At 34.4% G+C, this 22,181-nt stretch overlaps 1 protein-coding gene across 3 annotated transcripts in view; it reads left to right on the forward strand.

Moving 5' to 3' along the window:
• Positions 1-20,539, forward strand: part of RAD54B (RAD54 homolog B) — a 104,613-nt gene extending 84,074 nt beyond the window's left edge. For all 3 annotated transcript variants that reach the window (XM_074269341.1, XM_074269351.1, XM_074269363.1), the window contains 8 exons: positions 2,465-2,672; positions 5,429-5,568; positions 7,578-7,868; positions 12,863-13,035; positions 14,392-14,653; positions 16,957-17,023; positions 17,200-17,400; positions 20,207-20,539. In XM_074269341.1, the coding sequence (XP_074125442.1) occupies positions 2,465-2,672; positions 5,429-5,568; positions 7,578-7,868; positions 12,863-13,035; positions 14,392-14,653; positions 16,957-17,023; positions 17,200-17,400; positions 20,207-20,424 (1,560 nt within the window). In that variant the 3' untranslated portion in view covers positions 20,425-20,539. The remainder of the gene's footprint in view (positions 1-2,464; positions 2,673-5,428; positions 5,569-7,577; positions 7,869-12,862; positions 13,036-14,391; positions 14,654-16,956; positions 17,024-17,199; positions 17,401-20,206) is intronic.
• Positions 20,540-22,181: the final 1,642 nt, after the last annotated feature.

The raw sequence follows: 22,181 nt of genomic DNA on the forward strand, positions 1-22,181 counted from the left end.
GGTTTGGCTCTTCTACACCTCCTTGGGATTCAGCACATGGATAGAGAGTTTTGGAGAGCCCCATTCTGGCAGCACAGGGATCCTTCGTAAAGGAATTTATGAACCCAAAAACCTAGATTGGTAAAAGAGGTTTATTATAGGCATTGGGAAGTCAGCTTTTACTATACATGAATAGAAAAGCTGAATTCTTTAGTGGCAAAGGTACAACAGGGAAGTAAATTAGTGGAGGAGGCCTTTTACTAGAAAATAAAGTTTCTAGTGGAGAAATCCTGAAAGAGAGATATAAAGTCTCATTAAGGAAACAGGTGAGGATAAAGAGAGGGTAGCGGTATAAGAGAATATCATCCCAGTGGGCAGAGATTTGCTATGCCAAGAATGGCATGTTAGCTCCTCTGCAAAGAGAGGTTTAAGATTGGCTCTTTTTGTAAGCCTTGGCTACAAGCTGGGGGTTGCTCTTGATGGGGCTGGGTACAGCTTGAGCTAAATTTGAATAGAATTGAATGAGTCTCTTTAATTCAATAGTGAGTGTTATCAATGAGGTTGGTGCCCCCCTCTCAGGATTTTTTACAGAGGCCAGGATTCAAGGAGAATCTGTCCTTCAAGGAGTTTTAGAGAGTTTCTGGGCTCCCCTCCTCAATACTAAGTAGGATATAAAACATCTCTATTCTGATAATTCTCAAATCTACTTATTATATCCCTATCTCTCTGTTGACTACTAGTCTCACATATCCTAATGCCTTTTATACATCTTAAATTCAACATGTCCAAATCTGAACACATCACCTCCTCTTAAACCCTGCTCTCCTCTTCCCTTCCCTATTACTATAGAGGGTAACACCGTCCTTCCAGTCCTTCAGGCCTGAGACATACGAATCATCCTAGATTCCTCACTCTTTTACCCCCATATTCCATCTGTTGCTAAGGCTTTGCCACATCTTTTACCTACATCCCTGTCTGACTTTAAACACAACCACCACTCTAGTTCTCATCATCTCATGCCCAGACTATTGTAGAGGTCTGTTGGTAAGTCAGCCCTCTGCCTCAATTCTCTCTTCACTTCAGGCTGTCCTCCATTCAGCTACTAGAGAAATTTTCCTAAAATTTCCTAAAAAGTCTGACCTTCTTATTCAGTAAATTCCAGTGGTTTCATGTTGCCTTCAGAATCAAATACAAAATACTGTTTGGCATTCAAAGCCCTTTATAGCATAGCTCTTCCTATTTTCTGATCTTCTGTTCCATGAACAAGACACTATGGACACTCCATTTCTCTGGTTGTTTTTATGCCTGGAATGTTCTCCCTCTTCATTTCCATTCCCTTTTCTGGCTTCCTCCAAGTCCCAACTAAAATCACATCTATAGGAAACCTTTCCCAATCTCTCTTAATTGTCTTTTATTTATATTGACAATAACTTGATTTTATGTATTTGTTTGTTTATTGTTTTCCCTATTAGAATGGGAGCTTCTCTAAGGCAGGAACTATCTTTTGTCTCTTTTATTAGGACTCTGAAAGAAAACCCTCACTTTGGAGTTATTCTCCATTATTTAATAGTTGTTTTTTGTTGTTGTTGTTGTTGGTTTCTCTGTGTACTTTCCTCAAATGGGAAGTGGGGATAATAACATCGATATTTCATCACTGAGTTGTTGTGATGAAAGAAAGTTTTTTGCAAATCTACAATCACTTGATGATATGTCTATATTGTATGTGTATGATTGAAAATAATGAAGAAAGAATCATTGGAGATAGAAAAAAAATTGAAGATGATGTCGAAAGTAGAGACTAAGATCTCTCAGGAATCAGAAAAGGAGAGAATGGAATTGTTAAGTTTTAGAGGAAAGAGCACATCTTTCATTTGCTAAAAGAAAGAATAAGAAGTGAGTTCAGCGATTTTTAAAGATTTTTAAGACTATTACGTAATGGGGCCCAGACAGATGGTCTTGATCTTTTCAGTAGAATTGTTAGGAGGTTGGAAGAAAGTGATTTAGAATAGCTCCTAGAGGGAGATAATTGATAAGAATAAGAGAATTGCTAAATATTGGAGAGGGCCCAGTTTGCAAAATGTATTTTTACCAGACTATGTCTGCATAGTTCTGATTGATTTTGTTCTACAAATAAAAACACGGCTGTAAATTAAGGGTAATCTTTCTGCCTGTGGGAAAAAAAAAAGTTGTTAGTAATAGTAGTCATTCCTATTCTACTGACCATTAATAATTTCATTTCGGAATATTAAATATTTGGAATTATTAAAGACATGTATATTTCGGCAGTATTCTGTCCCTCATCAGATAACTACCATTGTTCAACTCTGCAATTCAAAATGAAATTTGTTGTTTATTTTCTTATATGATTTTTATCTTTGAAGCATAATTGTTATAATACTTAGCAGGTAGCTGATATGAAATTTGCTCTTAAGTTTTATTAATAATGTGTGTGTTTTGTTTCATGAAATTATGTGGTTTGTTTTAGGATCACAAAATAGAAGACTTCATCAGCTCCCCACTGTATTCAGTACTTGTCATCAGTTATGAGATGCTGCTTCGGGGCCTTGATCAAATTAAAAATATAAAATTTGATCTTTTAATCTGTGATGAAGGACATCGCTTGAAGAACAGTTCCATTAAGACAACTACAGCCCTTGTTAGCCTGTCTTGTGAGAAGAGAATAATTCTAACTGGTTAGTGTTCCATGAATTCACTTGATAATCTTTTAGTATAGTAAAATTTTAAGACTGGGAACATGCCCTTGTTAGATTTAGATGGTGCTTGATGTTATTAATGGATATCATACTTAGCCTCTATCCAATTCTGATAATTATAAGACTTGGAGCCATGGAGAAAAGAAAACTCCCTCTAGTGCTCCTGTTCATTGACAGGCAAATTCTTATTGTCTTTCACAAACCTGTCATGGAAGAAAATAAGGAAGAAGGAAAAGAAGGAGAGAAGAAAAGCAGGAAGGAAAAAGAATAAAGGAAGGAAACATATTTATTAAGCACTTAATATTTGCCAGGCACTTTGAGAGTTGGAATGATTGAAATTGAAAATTTCAGCATTAAAATGGCCATTTTGGATAAAATTTTAATCACTGTCACATAATATAGATTAAATATATATATAGTTATTGTTTCCTCTATATATCTTATCTACTCACTTAGTGAGTTTCTTAATGGCAGGGATTTTGTATATATTCTTGCATCTAATGAAGGCCAAACAGCTAGCCAATGGGAGAGCTGGGACTTGGCAAATGGGGTTAGGTAACTTGCCCAGGGTCATACAGCTAGTAGATATTAAGTGTTTGAGATTAGATTTGACCCTCCTGACTCCAGGGTCAGTGCTCTATCCACTGTGTTGTCTAGTAGGTACTCAATAAATGGTTTTTATAATACTATGAATTGGAAAGAAAAGATAATATTGTAAAAAATGTTTAAAACATTCTTTTAGCAAAAAAGAAAATGCTTATTGTGCCCATTTCCAGATCTTAGTATTTATCAGTTCATAAGAATTTATCAAATGTTTGCTATGTGCTGAATGCATTGGGATTATACCCTCAAAACTGAAAAGTCCCTGTCCCCAATGACTTTAGTTTATATCATCAGAGATAGATAACATATATGGATATGAATATAAGATTTTTAAGAGGTGTAGATGAAAAATGAATGCATTGGAGACATTGAGGACGAGTGCAAAGGCATAAAATGAGAAGTGTTTTGCCTTGTATGAAGAATAATTAGAAGTTTGCTTTAAATTGTAAAGTATGTGAAATAGAAGAACTAAGTATAATAAGCTCTTAGAAATATAGATTGGACTCATAATTTGAAGGGTTTTAAATGCAAACAGAAGACATTTTAATTGATCTAGAGATAACAGGTAAACCTTGGGGTTCATTAAGTGGACCTCTTTGGAGGCAGAGAGATCAATTGGAGACTCTTGTGTTCTTTATGAGTTAATGACTGAAAGAAAATATCCTCTGGTATATTGGACTTTTTGAACTTAGTTACATCATCTTAGAATGGAGTCATTTCATTTTGTTTCTTTTACCAAATTGGAAATAACTGATTCACTAGAATTTTATGTGGGATTCTCTTGTTTTCATAGTAGATAATTAATAGACCTATATTTTTGGAATCATCATTCACGGGAAATTGACTGTGTTGGTAGCTGGGAAGATTTTTTTCATTCCCAGAAATAAGAAACAGAATAGCAGAAAGATTAGGAAGACATTTGGGCTCAGAGTCAAGAAGACCTGGGTTCAAATTCGACTTCTGTTACATAATGGCCATGTGATCTTGGGCACATCATTTAACTTCTCATGTGAAACTGTAAGTTAAAGAGAAAGTCTTATTCTAAATTGATAATGAAAGTTCCTCACTGAATGCTCCTGCACTAATGAAATTATAGGTCTAGCAAAAAACAAAGGAAAGCCCGCATCAGAAATTCAAAGGAGAGCAATTTCCTTTGGCTTTGAGTTTGAAGCCCTGGGTTCTAGACTACCCCAACTCTTCTATTTGCTCTTCATAAGATCTCAGGCATAACGTTTTTCTTAAGCTTTTGTTTCTCAAGCTATATTAAGAGATATTATTTGTGCTATTTATGGCTTAAGTTGGTTGTGGGCAAAACCCTGATAAATTATAAAGAGATGATTAAATATAAGTTGCAATTATTATGTCATTACTGTGAGTATCAAGACAATAAGAGATACAGAAAGGGCAATTTTATTCACGTTTAAAGCATTCATAACCTGTCCCCTTCTACCTTTTCAGACATTTATACTTTATTCTCCTCCACAAATTCTACAAGTCAGCAAAACTGACTGCCCTGCTATTCCTTGCCCACACCAGTCCCATCTTCTCTTCTGGCCTTTTGTCTGGCTGTCCCTCCTGCCTGGAATGCTCTCTCATTCCCTTCTACCTTCTAGCTTCCTTGGTTTCTACAATGACTGCTCAGATCTCACTTTTTGCAGGAGCCCTTTCCTTTTCCCTTTATCTCTCCCCTCCCCCAAACTGTTCAACCTTTTTGTTGAGATTACTTTTCTTTTACACTGCATATATCATCTTGTATGTACGCTATTTTTTTGTTTGCATATGAGCTTCCCCTTAGAATGTGAGCTCCATGAAGGCTTTCTGTTTATCCCCAATGTTTAGCACAGTGTCTGACACATAGAAAACACTTAATAAATGCTTGTTGACTGACTGACTTTAGAAAGAAAAAGATATATAGGCATGGAATAATTTAGCAATATGATTAAAACCAATTAATATTTTGTCCTGATAGGTTAACTTTTTTTTTTTTTTTTCAAAGTGCTGCTACCTAATTTGGATGCCTTTCATGAAAAATGAGCAAGTTGATTTGTTGATTTATTAGTTTTTTTTTAATTGAGTACTACTCAATTCTACAATCTTTACAGTTTTTCATTTTTTTTTTTTGGTTCTTCAAGGTACCCCAATTCAAAATGATTTACAGGAATTTTATGCATTAATTGAGTTTGTGAATCCAGGAATACTAGGCTCTTTGTCATCATATAAAAAAATATATGAAGAACCCATTATTGCATCTCGAGAACCTTCTGCTACACAGGTATGATTTTTTAAAAATAAAGGGTTGTTTTTATAGAATGATGTGAAATCCTAATCATTATGTCCTAAAAGATTTATTGTAAGGCTAATGTTCTAGTTCAAAAGAAAATTAGTAGAAATCTTTTTAAATAATCTTTGGCCAGAAACTTTTAAAAAAAAAGTACATTTTCAGCAGTACCATTATATCTGTAGTCTTGTGGTTGAGACGTTTAGGGGAGAAGGAAGAACATCTGTGAAGTTTCTTGGATATAATTAAATTTATCTTAGAACAGCTTAGTATTCAGATGCTAACTTTTCCTAAGTTTGTTGAACTTTTATGATTTTATGATTAAAGCTCCCCTTCCCTTCTCTCCCTCCAAGAAAGTACTTTTTAAAATTAAAATTAAAGCTTAAACATGGATTTTCTACCTCCTATATGAGATCAGATTTTTTAAAAAACAAAACATATAGCATATTAGATTATTGTAATTATAGACATTTTGTTTGGATGGTACATTTTAATTTTGAAAAAAGTACTATAATTTATTTACTGAACATTCTATGAGTCCAAAAGAGCTATTAGTTCCATGTACATCTATTTCTAATCCTGGGGTTTTTAACTTTTTTTTTTTTTTTTAAATAATAGCTTTTTATTTTCAAAATATATGCAAAGATAATTTTCTTTCTTTCTTTCTTTTTTTTTTCCTTTTTTCTGAGGCTGGGGTTCTGAGGCCCAGGGTCACACAGCTCTGAGACCAGATTTGAACTCGGGTCCTCCTGAATTCAGGGCTGGTGCTCTATCCACTGCGCCACCTAGCTGCCCCCCAAAGATAATTTTCAACATTCACCTTTGCAAAACCTTTTATTCCAAAATTTTCTCCCTCTCTTCCCTCTACCTCCTTCCCTAGACAGCAAGTAAATGGATCTTTAACTTGACAAATTGTGCTGCTCCAGAGTTAGTATGATTTCTTTGTTGGGGTTTACCACCAAATGATGGAGCATAGGGCTGCTGAACTCCTAAAATATAATGGGGTTTCAGGACTTCCTATATGGGCCACCAAATGTTGGGATTAGGGGATGTAAACCCTAAAATATATGAAGTTACAGGCCAGTATCACAAGGTGATTCAAAAGAATTTATAGACTTAGAGTTTCTCTAAATCAAGAGGCAAAAATGTTATTGCTACTAATAGCATGCTAAATCCACAAGGATTTTTAGCAAAGAAAAGGAGTTTTAGCAATTAACAAGGGGAAAGACAAGTTCTCTAGTGGACTCACATTAAGCAGCAAAAAGATATCTATGGCTGACAAGTGGGGGATTATGGAGCTAATGCTAAAAAATAGTTAGGATACTAATGAGTAGATTAGTGAGCTAGTAAATTACTAGTAGTTTTCTTTTATCTGGAAAATCTACCTGAGGAATGGGGGCGAGCTTTGACATAACAAATTGGCTTTCTGATTAGATACTGTAACTATGGTGTTATGGTTTTGGTAATACAAAGAATTTCTCTAGAAAAAGTCTGCTTAATAAGTCAAAACCTAAAGGTCCCATCAGTGGTCCTCCTTGCATGCCTCAGGGGGTTCCAGTTTGTTACTGTAATTCATGTTCTCTCTGTCCAGCTAGCTACCTAAGATCTCTTCATATTAATTCTTTGTGGATTATATTGACAATCTATATTCAATTATGTCTATCACATTATTTCTTGAATAATTTAGTTTGTGGATTATAGATTTATAATGGCTCCAAGATAATGTTAATAACTGACCAAAGAATAAATCATAAGGCTGTGGGTTTGCATAATTTAATACATAAGCTAAACATTTAAAGAGATCTGTCAGTACTTCTCTTCTGCCTCTTTCCCTCTCCTCTAGTCCCCTCTACTGTCATTTGCATTTCATTTTCCTATAATAAAGAAACTATCAAAATGAAAGCTAGTTGTAACCAAATAGTCACAAGAAAAAAAAATTTTAATTTACACTTTTTTCTGAATATTCTTTTGGAAGTTTTGATTCTGCCCTTCTTTATCACTAGGAAGAAAAAACATTGGGAGAGAGAAGAGCAGCTGAACTCACTCGCCTTACTGGATTCTTTATTCTTAGAAGAACACAAGAGGTGATAAATAAATATCTTCCACCTAAAATAGAGAATGTAGTCTTCTGCAGACCTGGAAGACTACAGATAGAACTTTATCGGAAACTGTTGGATTCTCAGGCTGTCAGATTTTGTCTGCAGGGGGTACTAGAAAATAGTCCTCATCTGATTTGTATAGGAGCTCTTAAAAAACTGTGCAACCACCCCTGCCTTCTCTTCAAATCTTTAAAGGTATGTTGCAAAGGAACTTAATCCTGGGGTGCTCTTTAGAAACAAAAAGAAGCCTTGGGGGCATGAAACTGATGAATTTTAAAAGCCCACCGATTATAGGCCTTCCTAGGGATTGGGTCTAAAGCCAATCCATGGGATTAAGTCAGGTACCTCCCTGGTATGAGTTAGCTGCACTTTGAAAAAGTGAAATGAATTGTCCATTTTGATTATATTGCTAGTTATTCCACCAGTGAAGAATGAAGTTCAGAGATGTTCAAGTTTTGATATTTCAAGGATTCCTGATTGTCAAAGGTTTAAACCCAAGTATTCTTGACTCTGAGACCCATAATTGCATGCAATACATAATGCTGTCTTTCAATGTATATTTAATCATTTTAAGGGCAGAATAGGTAAATTATTGGAGTAGAATACTTTATCTTTTAATTTAATGGCATACTTTTTTTTTTTTTTTTTTTTTGCTGAGGCATTTGGGATTAAGTGACTTTCCCAGGGTCACACAGATAGGAAATATTAAATATCTGAGGTCAAATTTGAACTCGGGCCCTCCTGACTTCAGGGCTGGTACTCTATCCATAGCACCATCTAGCTGCCCCTAATCGGTATACTCTTTAAATGCAAATGTGAACTCTGACTACATTTTTCTATAATATTATGAATTGCAAATATTTTCTTCACTGTATAAGTTTTATAGAAAATTTGCAAATTTATGCTATAATGGTTTATGTTTACTCAGCTCATTTTACATATTTATAATAGTCAACATTTATAACTTTTCAGCATGGGCATAGATGCTAATTTATAAAGCAATCTCATTAGAAAGAGACTTTGTCTATTATAGTAAAAAATAAAAATTAAACTGATTGGACTCAATGCCCAGGAAAAATAGAAGCCAAAAAATATTTTATAAAAGGAGGATTTTCAGATAGTTCAAAATGTACTGACTTACAATTGAATGGCTCCTCTATTGGCTTACTGAAAAAATATTTGGACAGAGAAATTTCTTAATTTTGTATAGGAGATATAGTAATGCCTCACTGTGAGTTCTGTCTCAAGAATATTCATATTATAGAGATGAAGAATCTCCCACTTATGGGTTATTTCTTTCATTTAGTCAACAGAAGAGCCTTCAATTCAGTGCATTAAATGAGGTGTTGGAAATGATTCCAGAAGTGGTAATATGAGGCAGAAATAAGAAATAGATTTGGGAAAGCATAATTGAAAAAATATCATAAAAATGGTATAATAAAAGATTAAGTTCACAACATGGAGCCACCATGACAAAACACTCATCATAGATAAGAGATTTTGCTGTTTTATTATGTGAATAGCATACAGGCTCAAACAAATAGAACTAGGCAAGGTAGAGTAATGCTGAGTGAGCAATTTGCTTTAAGGGGGATATGACTTTTTAAAAGTCTCAGAGAAGTGGAGGCAGGATCTAGGAAGTAAGGGGAGAAACCAGGGAAGGTTAGGGAAAGGGCAGGGAGGCATCTAGGAAGTATAGCCACTCAGGTCTCAGAGTTGCCTAAAGATATGCTTCAAGAGAGAGGATGACCTGATTAAGATTTTTGCCCTCACATCACTGTGATAATGGAGGCTGTGGGGCAGTTAGTTGGAGTTGTGGATAGAGTACTGGGCCTGAAATCTTAAGAATACTTGAATTCAAATCCAACCTCAGACACATAATAGCTATGTCACCCTGGGAAAATCACTTAGCCCTTTCTGCCTTAGTTTGCTCATCTTTAAAATGAGCCAGAGAAGGAAATGACAAACTACTGCAGTATCTTTGTCAAGAAAATCCCAAATGGGGTCAGGAGGAGTCAGACTTGACTAAACACAAAAACTATGGGCCCACTGCATATAAAGATTATGAAATAATCCCTACCCTTGAGGTATTTGGGATTTGAAATATATGGGAAGGAAAATCATTAACACGCTCTCCTTAGAACATTATAATTAAAATAAATATAATGTGAGCAGTACATTTTAATTTTTTTTTTTAAATTAGTTTTATTTCCTGAAGAGGCTATAATAACTCAGAAAGATATCTTAGTCTGTTGTCTGAGTCTTGTTGCAAACTTGGCCTAAGATCTAAAATCCTTAATGCATTTGTCAAATGCCATGATATAGACAGTAAGTGCTATAGACAATCAGGAAGAGATATGATTATTATGATCATCCAGAAAAGTCTTCCTAGAAGGGGTAGGAGTTCAAAAGATAATATTTGAGTGGGAATAAAAGAAGAGTAAGAGCTTTCTATGTTAATTTAAGACAGCAAGGCAGTAATTAGCAGGATAAATCTGGAGGGCCTGTGACTTGGGAATGTTAAGCCTCTTGGTCTCACTAATTATAAGTCACACTTATCAAGTGCTTTAGGTTCTAGATGGTACTTTGTTCACTGCTCTGAAAGGTAAAACAATTATTGTTATCTTCATTGTGCAAAAGAGCAAAATGAGACTTTCCCAGGGTCCCAGAGTCAGAAAGTATCACAGCTTAGACCGGAAGTCAAAGCATTGTTAGCTTGTAGGTGGCAGGTGGTACAGAGGAGTCAGCAAGGCCTCAGTTCCAATTCCGCCTGTCTGATCTTTATAAATCCTGCCCATCTGTCTGACCCTAGGCAGATCTCTTCTCCTCAGTTTGTCATCTCTAATGACACCTTCTTCAATGGATTATTTTGAAGATCAAGTGAAATAATGCATGGAGAATGGTTCACAAACCTTAAATTAACTATGTAAATGCTGTTTTCATGAGAGGCAAGTAGTTCAGTCTTTCCAGAAATTTCAGGGATGTATGTGTAAACCTCTTTCTTATATTCTGGGACAAAGAAAATCCAACATGATTAAGGGTAGTGATACTTTTTGTATACTTCTTGAGATAATTCTCATCTTTCTAGAAGAAGGAATTGTAATGAGTGTGGTTAATTAATCATATATTGACAAGACAATGAAGGGATGTGTTTAGAAAGGCCTAGAAGTCAGTAGCTAAAAACAGTGGCAAAACAAAGAAAAGAATGTTGGAGTATTTGGGTTATGAAGGATAAAAGAGTAGAAACTCATGTTCCACACATTGCTGCTTCAGCCGCGAATCTCCCCTCATTCCTATCCATCCTTATTCTGACTGAGACTGATGAGGTGAAGTAGATTGAGTGAACCAAAATGAGATGAGGGTTTCTGGTGGTCAGGGAGTTAAAGGATAAAGTCTAGTGGCAGGTTCGGGGTCCAGGGAATCAAATGGAGAGGTTTAGCTCCCCTGTACCCTCTTGGGAGTTGGCACAAGGGTAGTGAGTTTGGGGGACTCCCTTCTAGCTGTGCAGAGGTTCTCTGTAAAGGAATTTACAAACCTGAAAAGCTAGATTGATAAAAGAGGTTTTTTATAGGGATTGGGAAGTAAGGTTAGAAATCCCGACAGAGGCATAAAGTCTGGTTAGGGAAATAGGTGAGGGTAAAGAGAGGGTAGCACTGGAAAAGAATATTATTCAGTGGGTAGAGGCCTTCTTAGCATAGAAAGCATGACATAGCATGGCATGTCTAGAACCTCTGCAAAGAGAGGATTTTAGATTGGCTCTTTTATGAGAGTTTTGGCTACAAGCTGAATTTTAGCTTGAGCTGAATTTGAATAGAATTGAATGAGTTTCTTTAATTGAATAGGGTTGGAATTATTTTGCTCAGGACTGAACCTACCCCACCTAGCTAACAGAATGAAGCAGTTTATCATGTTTCCCTCAGATGGGGTCCCTCCCTGAGGTAGAGTCCAAGGAGAATTTCTCCTTCAAGGAGTTTTAGCATTTTGGGGTCCCTTCTTTGAGATCAGGTAATGCTTTCTTAAAAAGTCTATGAAGTGGAGTAGATCAGACTAGGCCTAAGTCACATGATCCCTATTCCCAGAGGTCTGCAGAGCAGGAAGAACAGGTCTTAGGCCCAGGTTGCTAGAAGTCACATGATCTCTAGGCCTAGAGGTCTCTAAAGGTCAGACCCCAGGTCAGCTACAGGAAGTGATGGAAGCAGACAACATTGGTGACCATTGGTCAATAATAGTTACTTCTTTTTTAGTTCCTCCAATGAAAAGATTTGGGGGTTCTTTGCTGTTTAATCAGCTTTACTATTTCCAGCTTGTCAGGTCCAGCACATAGTGGGAGCTGAGATACCTCCTGGATGTGTTGGGACTCTCCCTGCAGAGACTAAATAAATGCTTCCTCTTTGTAGAGGTGTCTCTGATTAGTTAATTTGAAGAAGGGGCTCTAGCACCTGTCCCACACATGACTAATCTTTTGGGACTAAATAAATAGAATGTGTGGTATTTTCTCCAAAACATGTCCTATCACACCCTATAGTCATAGGTAGATTGCTTTTTTAAAAAATAATTATCAGTTTATTTTGATTGATAATTAATGTGACTTAGTGGAAAGAATTAGATTTGTAATTCAGAACTTTAACAAGTTTCCTGGTTCTACCACTTACAAACCTTCTGTGTAACCTGGGAAAGTCTTTTAGCTTCACAGTGTCCCAGTACCTTTAATGCAAGATTTTTGAAGACAGGAACTATTTAATTTTTAAAAATATTATTGATATATTTTGTTTTTATATTGCCTTCACAAAGAATAAAAAAAAATGAAGGAAGAGAACAAAAGTTTAGCAGAACTAACCAATGTCTTATTACTTACCCATAGCTTCCCACCTTTGCAAAGGAGGGAGAGAGTGGAAAAAGGTTTATTTTCTCTTCTCCAAGGCCAAGCCTGGTTATCAAGTCATTAATACAGCATGTACTTTTTTTTTTTTTTTTAAACATTGTTGTCATTAAGGTTTTTTCCTCATTGAACTGTTTTATTGTTGCCTTTTTTATTCCCAGCATCAAGAACACATTAATGCTTAATAAGTTTTTGTTGAATGGAATTTTAAGATGACAACTAAATATCTCTAATCTGTTCAGCTCTTTTTTCTTTATATGTTGAATTAAGTGATGTGAACCTAATCACTGTTAAAAATTATTTTGAATAGGAAAAAGAATGTAACTCATCTGATGAATATGAAAAATATAACTTTTCTGAAAGCTTGATAGATGCCTATCCTACAGATTACAATCCAGTCACATTTTCTGAGACAGATTCAGGAAAACTACATGTCTTGACAAAGCTGTTAGCAGTAATCCGTGAACTCAGTCCTTCTGAAAAGTAAGATGAATTTTGAAAGCTACTTTTCAAAACTGGTCAAAATCTATGTTTCTCCAATGTGATTTCCTTTTAAAAGAATTAAAATTAAATTTTTTAAAAATTAAAATAAGATAAAATAATCAATTTTGGATAATGATACCTCTCAGCAACCTCCTTTGTTATAAAACCATGAAAAGGAATCTGAAATATAGGGGTAGGGACAATTTATAATACATATTTTAAAGATATCTTTGTGCTTTGGGTGGAGCTAACATAGTGGCTTGGATATAATAGACCAATATTTGTCAGATTGAATTTCAGCAACAAAGTATAACTATAAATACCACCTAATTAGTCACAAAATATATGTGTGGTAATGTGAAATCATTAATTTGTCAGCTATTGTGGGTATCATAGGGTCCGTTGCTCATTTTTTTCTCAAATTTGCTGAATCATTTGACATGTCTGAATTTGCAGTTTCTTTTTCCATACCTTGGAAATGAATAATTCGGTATTTTATTAAAAAAATAGTTGAATGTTAAGACAAAAAAAACTTGTCACTCTTGCCCTGAAGTCTTTGTCATATTAATTTATGGTTGACTTAGTTCTCTATCTAAGTTCCAGCCATGCTTCACTTCAGACTCATTGCTGTAGGCATTCTTCAGTTATGGGCCTATAATAAAATCATTTATGTCACTGCTTCTGGAAAAGGTAGGCTGGCCTACTTATTTCTCTGGAGCTCTTCTCATTAATTCCATAATTCTTTTTTTTTGTAGTTCTTTTAAAATACATTTTTATTTCTAATTTAATATTTGATACCAGCTAACTAAGGTACAAATGACTGCATTGACTATAACTGTTTAAAATGACTATTTCAGTTGAATAAGCAAATGTTTATTAGTTCCTATTCTTTGCAAGGCACTCAACTAAGTGCTAAAGTTTCCACGACAAAAACAAAATTGTTCTTGCCCTTCAAGGAATTTATGTTCTATTAGGGATACCTGGTAAGTGTTGATTATATGCTAAATGAGGTAATTTTTTTTTTTTGTTTTCTAGTTGTTCAATTCATTTATTCACCTATTTATATTAGCTATATTAGTATATGTTAGTATTTTACTAGTAATAGCATACTAAATAGTAAATAGTATTAGCTGTTAATTCTATAATACTACCCTAATATTATTATATATAAGCATATACTGATTATAAAAACATAACTTCAGTGATATATTTTATGAATCTCATGGAGATTAAAGTTTTTTCCTTGTATAAGCATCAAACTTATTATTACTTGCTCTGTAATAGCTACTGATATTTTAGTATCACATTATAATAAAAGAAGTTAAGATGTAAGAGGCCTTTCTTTTTGTTTGACAGGGTAGTTCTGGTATCTAATTATACACAAACCCTAAATATTTTACAAGAGGTCTGCAAGCGTTATGGATATAATTGTTCAAGACTCGATGGACAAACCCCGGTTGTACAGAGGCAGCAAATTGTTGATGGATTCAATAGCAAACACTCATCAGATTTTGTATTTTTATTAAGTTCAAAGGCTGGTGGTGTGGGACTGAACCTTATTGGAGGTTCTCATTTAATTTTGTATGATATTGATTGGAATCCAGCTACTGATATCCAGGTAGGAAAGTTTTATTATATATAAACAATTTGAATCCTTTTGGCCTCTACTTTTTATTCTGTACTTTAGAATTAGAGACATAGAGATTGCATTCTGAAATGGTTGTTTCCTAGAAATGAGTATGGACAAGAATAGTACCTACCATTAGTGCCTTCTATATATAGATATGAAAAAAAATCTCTGTTTGCATTCTGGGCTGACAAGAGACATCTGAGGAATTGTTGGTTGGACTATCTCTGGGACACCCCTTACCCCTGAAGGTTCCCCAAAGAAATCTACTCCCCTTAGGGAGTTTTTTGAAGTTACTTGGATTGGGAATAGATCTATTACAGAAGATATGGAACCCTGAAGGTTTCTCTGTCCAGATCCACATCCCCATGCTTTGGTGAAGATAGGTACTTCCATATCATATGAAACCAATATAGGGCTAACAATGTACTATAGAGGATACTTAATATTTCAATATTTCGAATTTCTTTGTAAAGAGGAACTGAAATGTGACACTGGCATACTTGGGAGGATGCTTGATCATCATGACTAGCTAGGTATTGCAATGGGTAGAATGCTGAATTTGTCAAGAAGATCAAAACTTAAATATGACATTAGACACTTAAGTCACTTAACCTCTTTGACAAATAAAAAGTTGTTTTTGGTAATTTTTCATTTTATTAATAATGCTAGCAATAATTAAAGGAGCCAGTGACTATCGAATGCCAAAGACCCCTCACAGAACCCACTTACTACTTATTTGCTTTTGGAAGAATCAGATCTTCCTGAAGTTATCAGTTTATTCTGATGAAAAATGGACCTGTTCTAATGAGAGACTGGACAAATGTGATTATCACTTAGTTTTGGACCTAGAGACTTATCTATACTCATATCATCTTGTCTAAGGTAATTAGATAAAAGGATCTAAAGTGTCCTGTCCCCCTTGTTAGGTTCTTACTAAGTGCTAATCACATAAGATAATCTATTTAGCTGGTTATTGTTTATAAAATTCTACTATCTGGATGAGCCAAAATTCATTTAGGCATTCCCCAATAGTTTTGCATCTACTTTATTTCCAGTCCTTTCTACCAGGAAAAAAAAAAAAAGTCTGCTATAAATATATTGGGAATTATTGCTATTCTTGTTGCTGCTGACTTCATTAGGATACAGAGAAATTATTCCAGGTCTCTTCAAGGACTCATATGAGTTCTATATTCTAAGATTCCTTATGTCTCTACAATACAAAGTTCCACATTTCTTCCAACTCTAGCATTGTTTGACTCAGTCTTCTACTCTTGGTTCAATCATATAAATAAGAATAATAATTGATAATAGTTACTGTAGTTATCATGTCGGACTTAACAATTCTCTAGTTCACACCTTTGGTTCCCACCTTTAAGGGGAGTTTACCCCTTTGAACTTCTGAGGAGGAGTTTACATATGAAAAGGAGTTTACACAACCTTTAAAAGGAGCAAGTTCATTGGTTGAAGTAATTTTCCCACAAGCCCTTGAGTTCTCACACGCCCATTCTCTGGGAGGATAAAAGAAGACAACATTGAGCAAGGAGTTAGTCTACTCTGACACAGAGTTGGGACGGCTCTCTGGAGGAAGAAGAGTTGAGTCTAGGAGTTGAGACAGCAGATCTCCTCCCAGAGAGCGATCGGCAGTTTCCGGAGACTACAGAACATTACATTTTGGTGCCCACAACATGGGGCAAGGACTTTTGCTTTTCCTGACAAGGACTTATTCTCAGCCCTTCAGAGGAGCTAGCCGGGAACTTCTCGCCCAAATTTATCAAGAGTGAAATACAATGGACCAAAATTTACCTTAGGTTAAATTCTTTGTAAAATTCTCTAATTGAGTGGGCTCTCCTACCCAGTATCAACAGGCATATATGCCTCAGGGATTTGAGTAATCTCATTCATCAACAATGCTCTATAGGCTTCTGAAAAAAATCCTGGTTTTAATCCAATAACTGGGTTTTTAATATAAGAGAGAAATAACCATTTCTCTGACTCTCTTGTCTCAATTTCCTCAATTGTAAAATAGGAGTTGTAATAGAATCAACCTTAAAGGGTTGTTAGAAACAAATAAGATAATATTCATAAAGTGCTTAACTTCAGTGTGGGGAATATAGTAGGTGCTATATAAATACTTAATTCCTTTCCTTTTTACCTTCCCTTTTCTTTTCTCCTTCCTTTGATTATTCCCTTTCCCAATCATTACTTTTGATATCTGCAAATATAATTCAAGATTCTTACATTAATGTGCCATTCTGCTAAACTATATTGTTTTTTGATATTATTTTTGATAGACAATGGCTAGAGTGTGGAGAGATGGTCAGAAACATTCTGTACATATCTACAGACTTCTCACAACAGGTATTAATTTAATACTAATTCTAATTCATATGATTCTTGGTTTAGTTCCTTGAATGGTCAAAAATATTATGTCAATTTCAGATAATAAAAATAATTTACTTTTGTTTCATTTGTAATATTTTTTAATATCAAGAATTTTTTAAACTAGCATGTTAACAACATGTACTCTTATTCAGGCACAATTGAAGAAAAGATTTATCAAAGACAGATCAGTAAGCAAGGTCTTTCTGGGGCAGTTGTAGACCTGACTAAGACATCTGAGCATATCCACTTTTCGGTAGAAGAACTTAAAAATTTGTTCACCTTACATGAAGATTCAGATTGTGTTACCCATGATCTACTAGATTGTGAGTGTATGGGAAGGAAAGACCATCAAGGTTAGTTTTATTTCTATAACTAAGATAAAGTTAATTCATCTATTTTTGGAAAATCTTACACTAAGCATAAAGAAATCTAACTCTCTTTGGTGCTGTCTTGTTGGGTTTTCTCATTTTTAAGAACCCTACTGGAAGGTGGAACTGAGAAAAATGTAATTCTTTGAACCTCAGTTATTGCCTAAATTAATTTAATTTTGTTTTTGAATCAATTGTTTTAAATGCTTTTATAATGTCTCCATTCATAAATAACAAAGTGTGTAGTCCTATAGAGTATACATTTTTAGTCCTTCTGAATTGATAGGAATCTTTAATATGATGCATAATTAAGATATGGTTTCAATGGCTACATATTTCAACTAGTTTAATGTATCTAATAGCTAAAGGATTATTTTATCCAAGGTCAGATCATGAAGTCTGTCTGTTTGTTATCTTTCATATTGAGCTTGATTTCATATAATTTTTAGTGTTATTGTTTAATTATTATTGAAATTTCTGAGTTTGTTTAATTTTATCACTATGATTATGTGGAGTATTAACAAAAATAAATTTTAAATTAATGCTGGTATAGAAAATCTTTATTATATTAGCAGCACTCTCTCCTTCCTTCCTTTCTAAATGAGATCATCACTTAGCTCATAGTTTTCTTATCTCCATCTCCTGCCCTCATACTAGGGACTTTCACATTCCTATTGATACTTTGTCAAATAGCCTAAATTCACATATCCCCAACTTATTTGTTTCCCATGACCAGCTTTTTCACCTCAGCCCAGCTAAATACGGAGGTGGTCATTTACTTGATTTTGAACCTACAAGTGTTCCACATCCTTTTCATATACTCTGAAATTTCTTTTATCTGATCATATTCTGTATTGTTCTATTTCTTCTGCTTAGTAACTGCAAGTACTGAAACAATTGTTTATCTGTTGTTTATTTTCACAGTGAACTCTACTCCCTAATTTTTTTTCCCAGGCCTTCACTCTTGCATTCATTACACTCTCTTTTCTTCCTTATTTTGACCACTTAGTCAATCAGTTCAGCACTACATTATCTTTTTCTTTTGAGTCTCTTGCTCATTTATTCTATCAAAGATTTTGCCTTGTCAAAGCCTACCTTGGTTACTTCTACCTGTCCCTGCCTTTTCTCCTGCTCACATGCCCCTGAATGGTACTTGAGGAAAACACAAAACCATTTTGATCGTTCTAATACAAACATATTATGCAATCTGAGCTGGGCCCTCAGTGCAGCTTTTATCATTTTATTACTGTTATTTATTTATTTATCCCATATCAGTTCATTATTCCATTCACCACAATGACTTTTCAAGACTTTTCAACTTTCCTTCTGTGATTCTCTGCTCCCTGTCCTCTCAGCAGAGAACTTTGCTTCATATTTCACTGAAAAAAAAATTGAAGCCATTTGCTAAGGACTCTTTTACAATTATGTTTTCCTTATATGAAAATGTGACCATTCTCCTTGCTAAGGCAAACCTTTCTACATGCACAAGTGATTCCAATCTATCTCATTTTCGCCAGCATATTGTCTCTTCTCCCACCTTCCCAGTTTTATGCTTTTGCTGTTCAGTTTCAGTTTTGTTCAAATCTTTGTGACCTCATTTGGGGTTTTCTTGGCAAAAGTGCTAGAGCTGTTTGCCATCTCCTTAACACTCCACACCTGGAGTATTGCAGTAGCTTTATGATTAGTGTGTCTGCCTCAAATCTCTTCCCACTCTAGCCCTTCCTCTATTCAACTGTCAAATCAATCTTCCAGTACAGGTCTGACCATGTTACTTCACTTCAATAAATTAGGATGGTTCCCTATTGCCTCTAAGATCAATTATAAAATCCTGTTTGGTTTATGAAGCCCTTAATAACCCGTCTCTTTCCTATTTTTCAAGTTTTTTTTTAATACCTGACGTCCATATATTCTGCAATCCAGTGATATTTGGCCTTTTTAATGTTCTTCTAAAATACTCATCTCCAAATTGAGCATTTTCCTGGCTATTTCTTATACCTGGAGTACTCTCCCTTCCCCTCTCTACCTTATGGCTTTCTTGGCAGCCTTCATTTAAAGTCCTGCCTGCTATAAGAAGCCTTTCCTAGTTCTTCTCAATCTTAGTATGTTCCTGCTGGCATTTTTCCCTGTTTATTATCTATATAACTTGTTTGTAAATATTTGTATATTTGTTGTCTCTTCTATTAGACTGTGGACTTCCTGAGAGCAAGAACTATTTTTAGCCTATAAAGATTTAGGCTATAAAGAAAGCCTAGAAAGCATTCTCAGTGCTCAGCATAGTACCTGACACATAGTAGGTACTTAATAAATGCTTCTTAAATTACTGATAAAAAAAGGATATTATAAATATTATGGAATATTATTATGCTGTAAGAAATGAGGAAAGGGACAAAGAAACCTGAGACAACTTGCATGAATTTATGGAGAGTGAGATGAGCAGAACGAGGAGTGTTATTAATAGAGTAATAACACAATTGTAAAAACAACCAACCTTGAATGATTTGGGAACTCTGATCAATGCAATGCCCAACCACAATTCCAGGGGACTCTTGTTGAAATATGTGGTTTACTTCCTGATCAAGAACTCAGATTGTAGATCATATCAGAAGTATTCTGGATGTGTCCAATGTGGGAATTTGTTTTGTTTATGTATGTTAGTTACAGGGATTTTGTTTTTCTTGCTTTTTCATTGGAAGGGTTGGGGAAGTTCGGAGATTTGAAAATAAAAGATGATTTAGTTGGAAAACAGATTATTAATGTAAACTGAAATATTTCTGACTTTTATTCATTTCAGCCAAATCTTTGGAAGATGTCCCTACATACAGAAAATGTCAGCTTGGCCCAAATCACCTTAAGTCTGACTCCAAAAAAACTCTTTCCATGTCACAGCTGAAACAATGGAAACACTTCTCCGGGAAATATCACAATATTAATGATCCCTTTCTTGAAAGAATTAAAGAAAATGTTTCATTCATTTTTCAAAATATAACCAATCAAGTTCCTCTAATATAATGAAGAAGAATCATTTATATTAAAGACAACTATCCCATGTAATTCTATGAGAACAAAATGCATTTTTTAATAGAAAAATTGGGAAGGTTTAAATAAAATTGATGGGCTTTTAAAATTTGTTTTTGTTGTTGGTTTTTTTTTTTTGTTTGTTTGTTTTGCTGAGGCAATTGGGACTAAGTGACTTGCCCAGGGTCACAATTAATGTATTTTTTTGTACAATTTTGTCACAAATCATAATTTATTAAAATGTTTAACAGTTTATCATATATTCTTATTAAATGAATGTTCTAAACTTTTAAAATTAAAGTCTTAAAGAATTTTGGTTTCTCATATATATTGATTCATTCCATATTCAATAAATGTTTTACAAAATGCCTACTATGTATGTTGAATACCAAAGTAAAATAATACATTTGTATAGCATTTTACATACATCTGTGAAACAATTTTAGAAAATAATAAAATTTAATGAGATGTAATTAGTAGTTAATTATAGAGGTAAGTCTTATAGCTCAAATTATATGTGTATAGGTTAATAAGGGTCTATATACTATTAAGACTGGAAAAACAAATTCTTTACTCTCAGCTTATAGAATAATATAAATGTTTCTCATTAAGTATTAGATAAGTATAAATATGGATAGTATAATTGATTTTGTGAATTTAAAATGCATCACTAAATCACTTTAATAATTTTTTTCTTTTCTTAATAGTAGTTATATATTTATGTATAAGTGGAAAAAATGTGATCACCTATGCTGCCAGTACTATGTTTGCTACTTACTCTGGATTATTCCATCTTTCTATATAAATTGGAGTATTACTCTCTTTCTTCTCCCTTTCTATGACTTATTTAAACTTTCCTCTTTTGAAACACAAATTTTGCAATTTAATGTTATGTTCTTCTCTAAAATATAATGTTCTCTGGGAGCAGGTTTCTTGGGGGGCCTCTGGAGGCAGACTTCTTTTCAATTCTGTGTAATCACTCTGAATGCAGGCAGGGATTAAAGTCCAAATCTTTTATTGGCTTCAAAGCCTTATTTCCTTCACTTGGGGCTCGGCTAGTTTTCTGGAGGCCTTCCAGATCTTGTCGCTAGTCCTTTGCCTCTGCCAGCTTCTGTCTCTAGCTCCTTCTGAATGTCTCCGAATCCAAAGGTTTGTACTTCAGCCTCCAGCCAGCACAAAGGTGGAAAATAGAATGAATCTGTCTCTAACTCCAAGTGTGGGCTTCTCCTTTAATGGGCTTATGTGTCTGGTCCTGAGAGCGTCTTGCTTATATGCTGTACACTGAGTATACATCAATCATTATATCACTAGGAAACCATTATTTGTTGTAGGATTAAATCAATGCTAAACTAGATTTAACTATTGTCTCCTCAATTCCACTCAGTACGTTGTTTCAAGTTCTGGCTCATAATATCTCTTTGTAGGATCAGATCAATCATACTAAACCATGCGAAATTAGATAATTATTGCCTCTATCAATTCCACTTGTAAGAATCCTAACAATCTAAAAACAAAATCACAATGAAATCTATCTTTTCTTAACTCTTTTAGCTTCTCTTTCTCTATTTGTTTCTTTCTTTTTTTATTAAAGCTTTTTATTTTTCAAAACATATGCATGGACAATTTTTCAAAATTAACCCTTGCAAAACTTTGTGTTCCAATTTCCCCTCCTTCTCCCACATCCTCCCTTAGATGGCAAGTAGTTCGATATATGTTAAACATAGTAGAAATGTATGTTAAATTGAATATAT

Source organism: Sminthopsis crassicaudata, chromosome 1 (assembly GCF_048593235.1).
Source record: "Sminthopsis crassicaudata isolate SCR6 chromosome 1, ASM4859323v1, whole genome shotgun sequence".
NCBI classification, from domain to species: Eukaryota; Metazoa; Chordata; class Mammalia; order Dasyuromorphia; family Dasyuridae; genus Sminthopsis; species Sminthopsis crassicaudata.